This window comes from Galendromus occidentalis, unplaced genomic scaffold, assembly GCF_000255335.2.
Source record: "Galendromus occidentalis unplaced genomic scaffold, Mocc_1.1 scf7180000077500, whole genome shotgun sequence".
Taxonomy (NCBI): Eukaryota; Metazoa; Arthropoda; class Arachnida; order Mesostigmata; family Phytoseiidae; genus Galendromus; species Galendromus occidentalis.
The window spans coordinates 433,406-445,779 of NW_003805488.1; the positions used below are offsets into that span (position 1 = coordinate 433,406).

General features: G+C 53.1%; 1 protein-coding gene across 1 annotated transcript; it reads left to right on the forward strand.

The window, feature by feature from the left end:
• The first annotated feature begins 1,669 nt into the window (after positions 1–1,669).
• LOC100905010 (G-protein coupled receptor moody-like) lies at positions 1,670–12,111 on the forward strand. The gene is made up of 10 exons (XM_003746657.3): positions 1,670–1,675; positions 1,866–2,021; positions 7,588–7,793; positions 8,192–8,262; positions 9,581–9,684; positions 9,849–9,965; positions 10,646–10,786; positions 11,000–11,116; positions 11,531–11,674; positions 11,836–12,111. Exons 1-10 carry the CDS (start codon positions 1,670–1,672, stop codon positions 11,986–11,988), a joined length of 1,215 nt encoding a protein of 404 aa, XP_003746705.1. The 3' UTR covers positions 11,989–12,111.
• The last annotated feature ends 263 nt before the right edge of the window (positions 12,112–12,374 follow it).

A 12,374-nucleotide genomic window follows, 5' to 3' on the forward strand; every position in this document is an offset into this window, starting at 1 on the left:
TTCTTTCCCTGCCGTCTAGGAGTATTCTCCCCGAATCCGTCGTCCTTGAGCTCGGTGGAGCTCACGGAGCAGGAGGAAAACCTGTAAAGCTTGTCGATAAATATTCCTCGGGTAGCTCCCTGCACCTCCTGAGCTAACATCTTGGGGAACAAACATCGAAGGAACTCTGTCGAGACGAACCTATACGCTCCCTGAAGTCTCAACACTCTGTGGGTGCCCGAGATGCCCAGGAGAGCGATGCCAGAACTCTGGCTGCCCTTGTTCGCTGACCTCGTCATTCTGCGGACGCTTCGAACGGTATTATCTCCCCGACCCACAATACCATTTCATGGTGTTTGCATATCTCGAGAGCGAAAAAGCGTTTGGACGACACGAGGGAAATCTGGCGTCCGACGAGAACGGGATTCCCGACAGCGAAGCTTGAATCGTCAACGGCGTCGTTCGTCAAGAGAATCGTTGTCCGTAAAAGGAAGAGGGGACGATCTCCATCCTGAGTTTACTGTTTTGTTTCGGTCGGTCGCGCGTATTTGTGGAGAAGCAATTCCCGTCGGGCATATTTCATTCATCGGCTCAGAGGGCATCGTCGCCTCTCCACCGCTGTCAAAAGGTTGACGCTTGGTTCCCTACCTTAGCTGGCTCGCTCGGTCGACCGACCGACCGATCGACTGGCTGGCGGAGGGTCGACGGAAAGCAGGCGGAAAAACTGTGAACAAAGTTCCCTCTCACGCTCGTACACCGACGCATACATGATCCGAGTTTAGATACATCGATGGGCGAGCCGACGCGTGGACGCACGGACTGATGCGCTACTTCCTGATTAGAACAATTAACGGCCCTCGAAAGCGAACGTCCACAGTCTACTCGTTATTGGAGCTATGGAACTCTACCGGAACAGATCTCCACCGGTGCGTTTTGTGATTCGAGTGTGCGTTCTGATTGTGTTTTATACCGTGTACAAGTTCATCAACGATCGTTCGTGATCTTCGGCGTTCCTTTCTCGAAAGGACCGATTTGTGGACAAAACGCAACGAGAAATGATCTTAACCCCTCCCCTCCGCTGCGATCACTTAGAAGTGGATTGTGATCGGTAAAACTACCTGTTGTCCCCTTGGATCAGGGAACCATTCTCCAGTGTCTCCGGGAAACTTTCCCGGACCACTCCGAAGAATCCATCGAATCGCTGAAGCAAGCAGCCCCGTGCTCGATCACGGAGCCGAAACTCCCGGGAGGAGCTCAGAAACTTTGTAAACCACATGCAGATGATCTCGGCTTCGAATCGGAGAGGCTCCGAAGCGCGTTCCGAGTAATCTAAGCGAAAGTGGTGCGGTGAGATCCGGGTTCTCCCGGAATCGTCCGGCGGGAGTCTTCGTACTTCAAGGATTGAATCGTGATCATTCGACCGGCGACAAACCCCGGAACGCTCGAGGGCTGGACCTACTGACTCCGATCACAAAACTCCGAGCGTTATGGAGCCCGACACGGAAGCTCGGGCTAGTGCGTCCGTGACTTTTGTTACACAACAAACAGAAAACCCGCTCATAGATTTCTTGAGGGAGCGAGCAGCGACAATCATTCCCCAGACTTCTCCCCACGTCCTCGAGGTAAGAGCTCGATCATCGGAGGACGGAGAGCGTTTTCCAACGAGTCAATCGATTGTCCTTTCAGAGTCATGACGGTACTTCAGTCTTGGAGTCGTCTAGGATTGTCGTGGGTGGATAGTCCGAGTTAGCAGTCGAGTTCAGTGGCCATCCCAATTTCTTTGCAAAACGCTTGAATCACTTTGGGAAAATGTACAGGCGTTGATCTCCCAGCTCCGTCGGCAAGTTCCGCGCTAAGAAGATCCCTTCTGGGGCTGCGCTTTCCAGACCACAATTCTTTCAACTTCGGGTCCCGACTGGGAGAGTCACAGCTCAACACTGACGCTAACGGCGTGTGTGGCTATCGTAATCGCTTTCTGTGGCTTCATTGGGAACCTCTTGACGATCATAGCTCTCACTTCAAATCGAGGTCCGTCTTCGAAGGTAAGTCTTCGCCGAGAGGTCTAAGTTCAGAGACGATGGAAGAACCAGACTTTGCAATCAAACAGAGCGAGAAACTCGATTGGAAGCGGGATTTCCATCGGGGGAAGTGGGAGCCCCATGGAAGCATAATGATCGATCCGGACACAGCTCTGAGATTGTTGAGTAATCGTCATGGAATTCGAAGGCTCGCGTAGGATATCTGATCTTAAATCCCGTGCTTCTTGACTTCCCAGCAGAAAGCGGGACCTATATTAGTAATCGGCGCTAACGACCCACGCTATGTCTAGGATATGAGAGCTCGACGCGGTTTCGGGAGGAAGAATCCTGGGCTCACTCAGTTGGCTAGGGAGACATGGAGGAGAGATGCTCCACGCTACGACCATACACGGAGCGCCGCGTCTGAATCGGCGCTCATTCGAGCCAGAAAAAACCTCACCTCTCTCATGAGCATTATTTGCATTGCGAGCTGGCTCACTCTGGCGGTAATGATCGTGCTGAACGGCGAGTTCTCCCCCCGTAAAAACAAAACGAAGAGCAATTAATTGAGGGAAGTCCGACATCTGGCTGAGCACGCTCCCGCTTAACTTCATTAATTCTTCCCAATGAGCGCTACACTGACTGGCCGAGTAATGAATGAGACTTCACGCTTGCTCCCCCATGACTCGTTCCGCATCACAACATTTGTGATCAGGGCGCCGTATTCGATCTGAAATTGAGACGAGGGTTCGATGCTATCCTCATTCCGCGCGGGCGTCGTATCCACGATTCCTCGAATCGTGGATAGAATCGTCGAATAGGATTCGTTCGCCCAGCACCGGCATCGCTCACCGAAGAGCTACCCGACTCGTACATACCATAGGTGGTGGGAAGCCTCTACTCGGGACATTGAATAATGGAATAATAATAATAATCCTAGTGAGGATCAAACGACTCGATGCCCGACGGAATCAGTGATCGACCGCTGGTTAGAGAACTGCTCTCCGTCAATCTCGAAAGCCATAGAAGTTCGCCATTCGTCGAGCCTGGTAGGCTCTAATAACTTGATTGCTCATGACGTCGGCGTCGTCCCGATTTCCGAATGGCCAACGGCGAACGAACCGGTTAGCGCTGTCCGTGAGCAAGTGTTCAGAGGACTGGGCAACGCTTCGGGAAGGAATCTCGCCTCTCCCTCTGCCTCCTCCAGCAACATGTCGCGGCTGGCTGAGCCGAAAACGACGCCGACGGTCGCTCGAGTTGGAGTCTATTACCGATAACGGCGCCCGAGTCGCCCCGGTGCTCCACGACCGAACTCGTCCGTGACCTTTGTGATGGCTCGAAGCTCCCCCCACCGGGAGCATTCAGTGAGCAGCAGCGAGACACGAGGGCCGTGTCGAACCTGTTTCTAATGGGGTCATCGACGAGCGACGCCGACGCGATCCGTCAGACTCAAAAGAAGCGAGAGAATGAGGGAGTTACGCTCGGGAAGAGCGTAACTTGATTGGTCGATTTTTTCCATCCCGAAATTATCGGCGCAGGTGTTTCCCGATCCGATGACGTGATGCGAAGTCGGCCGCGTACGGCTCTAGACCTCTCGCATGGTGATTCACGTCTCAGGTGCAGCACGGTCGAGCTACCTGCTCGACTTTCGACTCGAGGAACTCTCCAAGACCTGTGGCAGTTCGGTAGTGACGGCCGATCGGCAGACGAGAGAGAGGTCGAACGGCGCCCATGGAGTTAGGAATAGAAACACAGAGCGAATGAGGTGCGAACTGCTCTTCCACTCTTTGTGTGGAACGACACGTGTCCGCGGAAAAGAGTTCGGAGACTAATAATTCTCCTCCACATCGCCTTCGAACAAATACTGTCTCGGAGAAACGAAGAACGACGTAAGCTCGGTGCGAGTTCATGGAGTTCGTCTGTCGAATCGAATGGCGCCGTCACCCCCTCGTTCGTGGGATTTCCGGGCGGAGGGGAAACGGAGTTCGGTCGAGATGGACCGAGGGGACGAATTAAGTCGATTTGTTTCTCCAAGCCTTCACATTCCTAAATCGTAGTCGATTAGTCGAGCAGAGAAGACCTGGAGACTTCCGTCAGCTCGCAGGGAATCTCGGCACTTTCCGACGGGGCAAGGTCCAGGGGTGGACCCTCTGCTCCGAAATTTCCCCCTCCCCTCGGATCCGCTCGATTCGATGCGGGAGTTGTCGCGTAGAAAAGACGGAACGCAATGATCAGTCTGAAAATGAGCGAGGCCGACCTTGATTTCACATGGATCGAGCAAGATAGAGATAGCTTGCGATAGATCGTTGTCGGATGAGATTCAATGGCCTCGACCGGGCACAGTGAACAGATGGATCTGTCTGAGAATCAAGAATTCCGGGCAAGGACGTCCGAGTTGCTCCTCAATCTGTTTTGCGTGCTATCGATCTGTTGACGTCCCTATCCGTCTCGGGTATCGGCTATGCGGGTGGACTGTGATCATTGCCCTGGATGAGACGAGTTTTCGAGCTCTAATCGTATTCAGTTTGGCAATTTATCTCCGGCAGAGTACACGCACATACAATACCACAATCCGTCTGTTGATTTCCTTTCCTCTGGAAGGCCCGTCTATTTATGCATCGGCTCGCCGACGTTGTGTTGTCCCAAGGGTGATGGTCCTTTATTCTTGGGAACTCAATTAAGCAGAGATGCCCTAATAGCAATGGTCGGGACAGATAAGATTACGACGCACGGCGGTAGTGATGGTGAGGGCTGCGGCGGCGACGGTATTGGCACGGGTTTGGGCGAAGCTGCCGGCGGTGAAAGGAACGGCCGCAGTGGATTCATCGGCAGCGTCTACTCACCTCGCGCGCGAATCTCCGCGAAAACATCTCGTCTTGCTTTCTCGTCCCGGAAGACCAGCCGGGATGTTTGTTCCCCTCTTCGCTCGCTTGTGGGCAGCTCGTCGTGCACTGAGCCTCCAGGCGCTGTTATAGCGCTGGCGAATCGCAAGCACTCGCCAAGAGGCGTCAAATGACGACGAATGGCCGAAGGCGAACGAAGGGCTTTCGTTTGCTCCCTCTCCCGCGAACTTTGAAAAGTTTCCGTTCCGTCGATTGATCGATGGATATCGATCCGATCGCTATAGAAGCACCTCTCTGCTCAGGGCAGTCATTATTCTTATGAGTGCGTCAGACGGATTTTCACACCGCCTCTGCTTGAAGTGGTTGTGAACGTACTGGAAGTTTTAGTTTTTGCGTGAATTATTCGTTTTTTTTCGCGTCCGAAAGCGCAGACTACTCGCCGATTTCGACTCCGGGGCTGCGAAAAGAGTCGCCGTACGACGCGCTTCCAGAGTCCACGTTTAGCGAGAAACTAATCTGCATCAAGCTCGAAATAATTTCCGTCGAGCGCTTGCGCATTATCGACGGAGAATTCCCGGGCACATCGTCTTTGAGATCCACGATGAAATCGACATCGGGAACGCTCAGGAACCCGAATAAATTTGGGAATTTCTAGACCTCTCCCGGAGCGATTTCGGATGAGGGAACGTAACGCAGGTTTTCCGCATCCCGAGCAGCAGCGAAATGTGTGGGGGACGAAAGTTCTTTCGAACGTTCAGGCCTCGTCGCGCCACTGCCTTTTCCACCTCTTCTCCGAGCACCTACCCATCCACGAGCGCACTCACAAATCTGTGTTCGAAAACCTATAGCTTCCCGCTCGCAGAAATGAGAAAATCCTACCGAACCCTCGTTCCCGACTCGGCCTGTTCTCTGTGGAGAACGAGCTGGATGTGGTCTCGATCATTATCCGCCAACTGGGCACAAAAATATATGGAAATGATGTCTCCTGGCGGAATCGGCTGTGCTTCGGCTGCGACCATAATTCCACGCGAAGGGTCGGAGACCCGTATGCGAGTTCAGACACCTTCGACTGTCGATGACACTCACGAGCCGAAACCTTTTCCCTGCGGAATCACGGTGTTTTCCCGGGTGGAATAGGACGGATCCTCCCGCCATCGACGCCGGCTGATCGATCGCAGGCACGGAGTCTCGCCATCCCAGAACTCTCCGGAAACTAAACTGACGATAAACCCGTCTTTCGAAGCCGGCAGATATCGGTATCCATCTATCGGGAATCCAAATTACGCATGCTCCTTCTACCCTGGAGACAATTCAAGGCATATGGTCTCTCACTCATGAACATGTGATCAGGAGAGCGAAAGTTTCCCCGAATCCTCTCCGTATCGGGACGAGGAGATGATCATATCGGAATGACCCGCATGGAAGAATTCTCGTTTCCCATGCCCCAATTATTCAGATCCAGTGATTATTCCTTCTTTCGGCGCTCTCTCAAAGCTCCGGGCGATCGATGAGACGATGTTTCAACTCACTTAGTGAGCGCTGATTCGATCCGCTGCGAGAGTTTTCCAGTGTCTCAGCCAGAGAAAAGGGAAAACCTCCTCCTAAACTATTATTGCAGATTTGGCGGCCATGGCAGCAGCCTTCGACGAACGTCTCGATCGATAGAGCCCATAGCCTTCCCCGTTGTCTTTCGCCTTTGGGAGACAGATGCTGCACTCACAGACAAAGCATTATACACGGCGACAGACAGACAGGCAGGCAGGCAGACGCGAACATACATTCAGGGAAACGAACGGCCCCTTGTGCTGGTATCATTACCGGCGCGGGATCTGATCGCTCTGCCGCTAATGCCACCATTATGAGCATTTTCTTCCTCATTCGAGGCCGTCCCAGTCAGCAGACTGCCTGTATGATCAGGATGGCTCCTAGGGAGTCACCCGCGTTTTCCAAGGCGAATTACGTCAGACCTCGATGGGACCAGACGCGGAAGCCGGCGCAACCTGCGGTCGTCACTCTACCGTGACTCGAATCGATCGCAGGACCAGCTCAAGACAGGGAAACCTACTGAGTATCGAAGACAACGGAAATAAAGCGGCTCACTGCACGTCGATTAGCTGTGTCTGGAGTCTCAAAGGGTTCTGCTCCTGTGTGGGTAGGAGGCGTTGGGAACTCGTCGCTTCGGGCTCGACTCAGGCGGAATCTCTTCACCGGCATTATCTAGTCCAACAGCTGCTTCCCGGAGCGACCTCCAATGATCTTGATGGTACGGTAAGCGTGCGAGACAGAATCTAACGATCGCAACACCGTTCATCATGAGAGAGGGGATTACGATCTCGACGACGGCCGCTCACCAATCAGGCAGGTGCCCCGAACTCGTTATGCCTCCGAATGCTCGTGCGTTCGAGTTCCGGAGCCGTGGACCCCGCCAGCGAAACAACAAAAACAAGCCGGGCGAAGGCGCCGGAGACGAGGAACAAACCTAGGGTTTGAGATCGCCGAAGGAGAACTACTCTAGCGTAGCCTTCCCGGTGCTGCGCGTGGATCTAGAATATACAATGGAAACACGTCCGGGGAGCCTATTCCTTGCCGGAAAGCAGAGTGACAACTGAGGAGCGCGGAGGGCAACGATGGAGTCGACGGGCGGTCGAGGAACGACAGAGTTGACGGGTGAATCTGAGGGGGCGATCATTGTTTTCTTCCACATTTCCTGCTTCTGACAGAAAGAATTAAATCCGCGAATTTTTCAGTTGCGACGGAACGCATCCAACCTGTTCATAGTCTCCCTGTCGTTGGCGGATCTGATGTTCTCCGCGGTGAATATGCCCTTCGCGGCGTCACGTTTCTTCCACCGATCCTGGGTCCATGGTGACTTCCTGTGCCAGTTGTTCCCGTTCCTCCGTTATATGAACGTGGGACTGTCATTGCTCTCGATTACGGCCATAACCGTGAACAGGTACGGGAAAGACAATCGTCTAAGTGACTGACTGAGTGGTTGAGTGGCTCGGGTGCGGAGCGTGAGATGTTTCTGCCATTTGTCGCGCTAATCAATTTTCCCAATGCAAATTTGTCCAACCAATCAATGAGGATCCAGATCTTGGCGGGTCGATTTGCTCCGGCACTTCGTCACGGGTCGCACTCAGAATAGCTTTGATTGGACCCGAAACAGAGGACAAATCGTTCGCGGAGCCTCGCTGGCTATGGAGATGGTGTCATTGTAGCGAGCTCTCCGAATCGTAATTAGGATCTGAGCTCGAGAAATCAATAACCGAGCGGCTGCGAAAAGAACGAAGGATTCGAGTGTTCGAGGAGGCGGAAGGCGTTTGGCCTGCGAAGCCGGAATTTTTTTTCCAGGTACATCCTCATTGGCCACCGGCGCTTATATGAGCGAATTTATCACCAGCAGGCGATCTATCTCATGATCGGTGAGTAGTCTGAAATCGTGTCCGATAACATGCGCCCGAATAATTCATCTGGGAATGCCTGTCTGAGAGCAGCAAAAGCGTCGACTAGCGGCCCAGTCGACTCCCGACCCTCGTTCAGCTTTTGTTAGGCATTCGGGAAGATAACTTATAATTACGCGAGACCCAACTAGCGCTATCCCTCGGCGCTCTCCCCCCGAGGGAATCTCTCCGCCTCGCTGCTCCTCCCGTCGTCGTCGTCATCATCATCATCGTTGCTGTCTTCTCGACATATCTTCCAGGAGCCAAACTGCCCAGGGTGCGAGCCAGCCGGTCGCTCCCGTTGCCTCCGGAGTAAATCAACTCCGTCCAGGCTCGAAATTAATCCAAGGAGAACACACCGTTGGAGGCCATTTAAGACGCACGCTGACCTTGGCGTTCCGAACGTTCCGGCAGCCGAGGAGCGGCAGCGAAGCAAGGACGACACAGCTGGAAAGACATTTTGGACCCCTCCATGTCTCAGGTCGACCTTCACGCCCTAGGTCCTAGGGCATGAAGGTCGACCGAGGTTCGGCCAGAGCGAAGTACGACGGGCCGACTCCTCTTGCAGGTATTTCCTTGCGCGGAAGGGATTGGAGGGAAAAAATCTTCTCCTCGTTCCGCCGAGGGAGCAAGAGCCTACGTTGGCTAGGGGTGGCAAAAATTATGCAGAGCATGCGTGACCTTGACCCTCGCTTCACGTCGAGGTGTCGCTGCCAACTCGTCGTATGAGCCGTTGTTGCTCCTGAGGATTCGATGCATGTTTAGTTTCCGGATAGTTTGCTTGCAGCACTCCGCACTCCTTACAAGAAGTCACGGCTCGCCGAGTGTCACGTCAGTGCTCGCTTGGCGAGTTTCGACTGAGACAGGGGACCGAATGTTGGAGGCGGAGCAGCAGCGGCGGCCGAACTAAGGAGAAGAACAGGAGGCGAATGATGAAGGACCGCGGAGGAGAATGAAAATTTCGTCAGGAGATACCGACGAGCTCATTTTTGAACTGGATAGTGGAGCGAGCGAACAGACAGAGCAAGGGAGGTCATAGCACAGTGCACTCGGCAGAAGTTACATACTCTGATTCCGATGCAAATACGACGGAGACCGCCTAGAATGCCAGTCACGCTGAGCTCTTGAGGTGGAAGGCTGTTACAGTTTATGACTCGGAACAGAAGTTGACTGGAGGACTTTCGGGATCAGCGAGTCGTACGGCGGAGTCGTCGAACGCCGCAATCGTCTGACCTGTTTTTCTTAGTTTCTATCCCCGTCTCTTTTTCCTCATGGGTGGTAATCTTACCGTTTCCCCTAGGCTTCACGTGGATTTTCCCGATTGTGGTTCTCATTCCCACCTGGTTTGGACGGTGGGGCAAGTTCGGATACGACTCCACGATTTTGAACTGCTCGATACTAGAGGTTGGTTTTGGGAAACCCGACACGCGCATTCAAGTTCTGAATGAAGCATGTATATAGTATCTGGAAACACATTCCACAGTTTGTTCCCCGACTCAGGCAGACCGAGCGGAGTCTGTCGTTGCTTTCGCCGTACATAGTTCAGGCGGGCGAATTTTTCTTTGAAGGTCAACGGGAAGTCTCCGAAGCATTTTCTATTCGTATCCGCTTTCCTGGTACCTTGCTTCACGATTATCATTTGCTACGCTCGGATTTTCTGGATTGTCCACAAGAGTAAGGTTCAGGTATGTCATTCGACCCTCGTCTTTAATACAGCGCAAGACTCTTGCATATTTTTCAGCGTGAATCATATTTCTTTGAGATGCCGTGTAGTGCCCACAATAGAGGTGTACCACGCTTGCCGTCGGTGCCCTGTTGCTACAGCCGAGGCTCCTGGGGGTGCGAGGCTCGGTCCCGGTCAGAGCGAGAGCCCGGGTTGTCGACAGACCCCGTTCTCAGGGTCGAGACCCGTCGATGCCCCGCGAGGGGGAGGGGGAAAGCTGCTGTGAAAGAGCCAGAATATTTATGAACGGCAAATAGATTCAAACCTTGACGCAGCCGGCAGTTCCCCCAGCGCCGTCTCGTTAGAAGGGAGTCTGAGCATAAGTTGATGCAGTACCGGAAGCGTTCGCCTCGTTTTCGTCCCAAGTAATATGAGCGTATTGCACACGACGCCAGAATCGAATCACGCCGAGAGATTCGTTATGCAGGTGGTTTCCTCAAATGGTGGGACTCCGCCGTGTTCATTTACACGTGCGCATGATCATATCGGGCGAAAACGACCGTCCATGCGTGTGCGTGATTCGGGAATGAGGAGCGTTTTTTTTACCGACTCGCATTCGGGAACGAAATGGGGAAATTATCCGATCGGAGAGTTTTCCTTGCTCCCCCCCCCCAATGCAACCGTTCAATCGACTTGTTATAGATGAGTGCTCATGCCCGAACATCCGAGCAGCAGAAGGAGCGTGAGGCCAAGCGGAAAATGGAGGAATGGAGGGTCACTCGGATGGTTTTGGTGATCTTCTGCTCGTTCCTTGTCTGCTACTTGCCAATCACTCTGGTCAAGGTGAGAATTGTCTCCATACCTCCAGCGCGAGACGTCGCGCTTCGGTCGCCGTCGTTCCGTCCTATCGGGACGAAAATGTCACTCTACCTAGACAAAGCCTCGGCGCCGAGCGACGTGCGTAGGAATATCGGAAATATTGAAAGCTCGGTAGACCGAGAGGATTCCAAATTAAAGCGTGCGACAAGGACATGCCTCAGTTGAGCCTCTTTCCAGGTCGCCGATCGCAGGGTTCGCCACCCGGGAGTTCACCTGTTGGCCTACACTCTCGTTTACTTGAGTGCTTGCATCAACCCGATCATATACGGAATCACAAATCAACAATATAGAGACGTACGTCACAGCGATTGCGCGTGCAAATATTGCGAGACGACCGAGTGCCCGGATCGGAGAGTCTCAACTACAGAACAGCCGATTGCGAGCAAGACTGATTGACCTGTTGCTTTTTGCCGTATTCGTGCTCATTCGTCGAAACTGTCATTCGAGCTTCATGCTTACGACGGAGGAACGGTCCCGTGGTGATCCTATGAATAATTCCTCCGCATACCGCTGTTAGGCCGAAACAGAACTCTATTTCATATTCATTATTATCTATGTATATGCGCACAGCCAACATCAACTATCAGAGGGGATGCCGTGGACGGAATTCGTTCTCAAGCGAAACGTCATAGCGGAACCTTGCGGTCGATCGGGACCTCGATGTTGACAAATCCCGGCTTAGACTTCGACAGCAATTATCCCTTCCAGGCGTACAAGTTCACGATCTCACGGCTGTGCTCTGGAGTGTTGCACAAGTTCTCCGGCTGCAGTCAATGCACGACTTGTTGCATCGAGACAACTCAGGGCGAGCATCCGAGCGACGAAGACGAGGACGACGTCGAATCACCAAAGGTTCGACTTACCTCATTGGATGTACTTCAAGTCGTTGATCGTATACTCGGGGATTATTCGCGGTTTCCAGCGGAAGGCTATCGGATTCATTCGTTTCGATATGCACCTCGTCGCTCGAGGAGGGATGAGTTCAGTTGAATGAGAATCTCATCAATTTTCAGCCCGGTCACACGATCACAAGCTCTGTGTCAATCCAGTGCCCTTCGACAGATAATCTCAAGGATTTGGCAGAAGCCTCCGAAGCACCGTCGCCGCCGGTCGAAGATGAGTCTCCGGGGCGATTGATTCGAGATTCAGCGACGGCCGAATGCTGATAATCCATAATTACGGGAGCTGGCATGTGAACTCCAGGAGGTGTTCTTGGAATTTCCTTCTGTCGATAGCTCGAGTGAAGATCATGAACATAACGAAATACAACTTCTTAAGAGTTAACGATATCCGAGGATTCTTACCGCTCGTGGCATGTTTTAGGACTTCGAAAACCAATCGAATATGTGGTTCTCTCGACCCTGACGCTCTGAATGTGTTCTCGAGTGAGGGAAAAGAACCGATTGCTCACAATCTGCTCGTTCCGGGGACAAAAGGGTTCGAACCGCGCGAGCGCTCCATAGATAAAGGCAGTGGATGGCCGAGGATGAATATCGAATTCACCCGGCTGACCAATCGGCGTTCGAAGGAGAGCTCGGCAGGATGCACAACG

Bases quoted from the DNA above. Each gene is read 5' to 3' on its own strand.
- LOC100905010 (XM_003746657.3), top strand. The intron at 7,794-8,191 runs GTACGGGAAAGA...TTTTTTTTCCAG, and splicing joins ACGGCCATAACCGTGAACAG to GTACATCCTCATTGGCCACC. The intron at 10,787-10,999 runs GTGAGAATTGTC...GCCTCTTTCCAG, and splicing joins TGCCAATCACTCTGGTCAAG to GTCGCCGATCGCAGGGTTCG.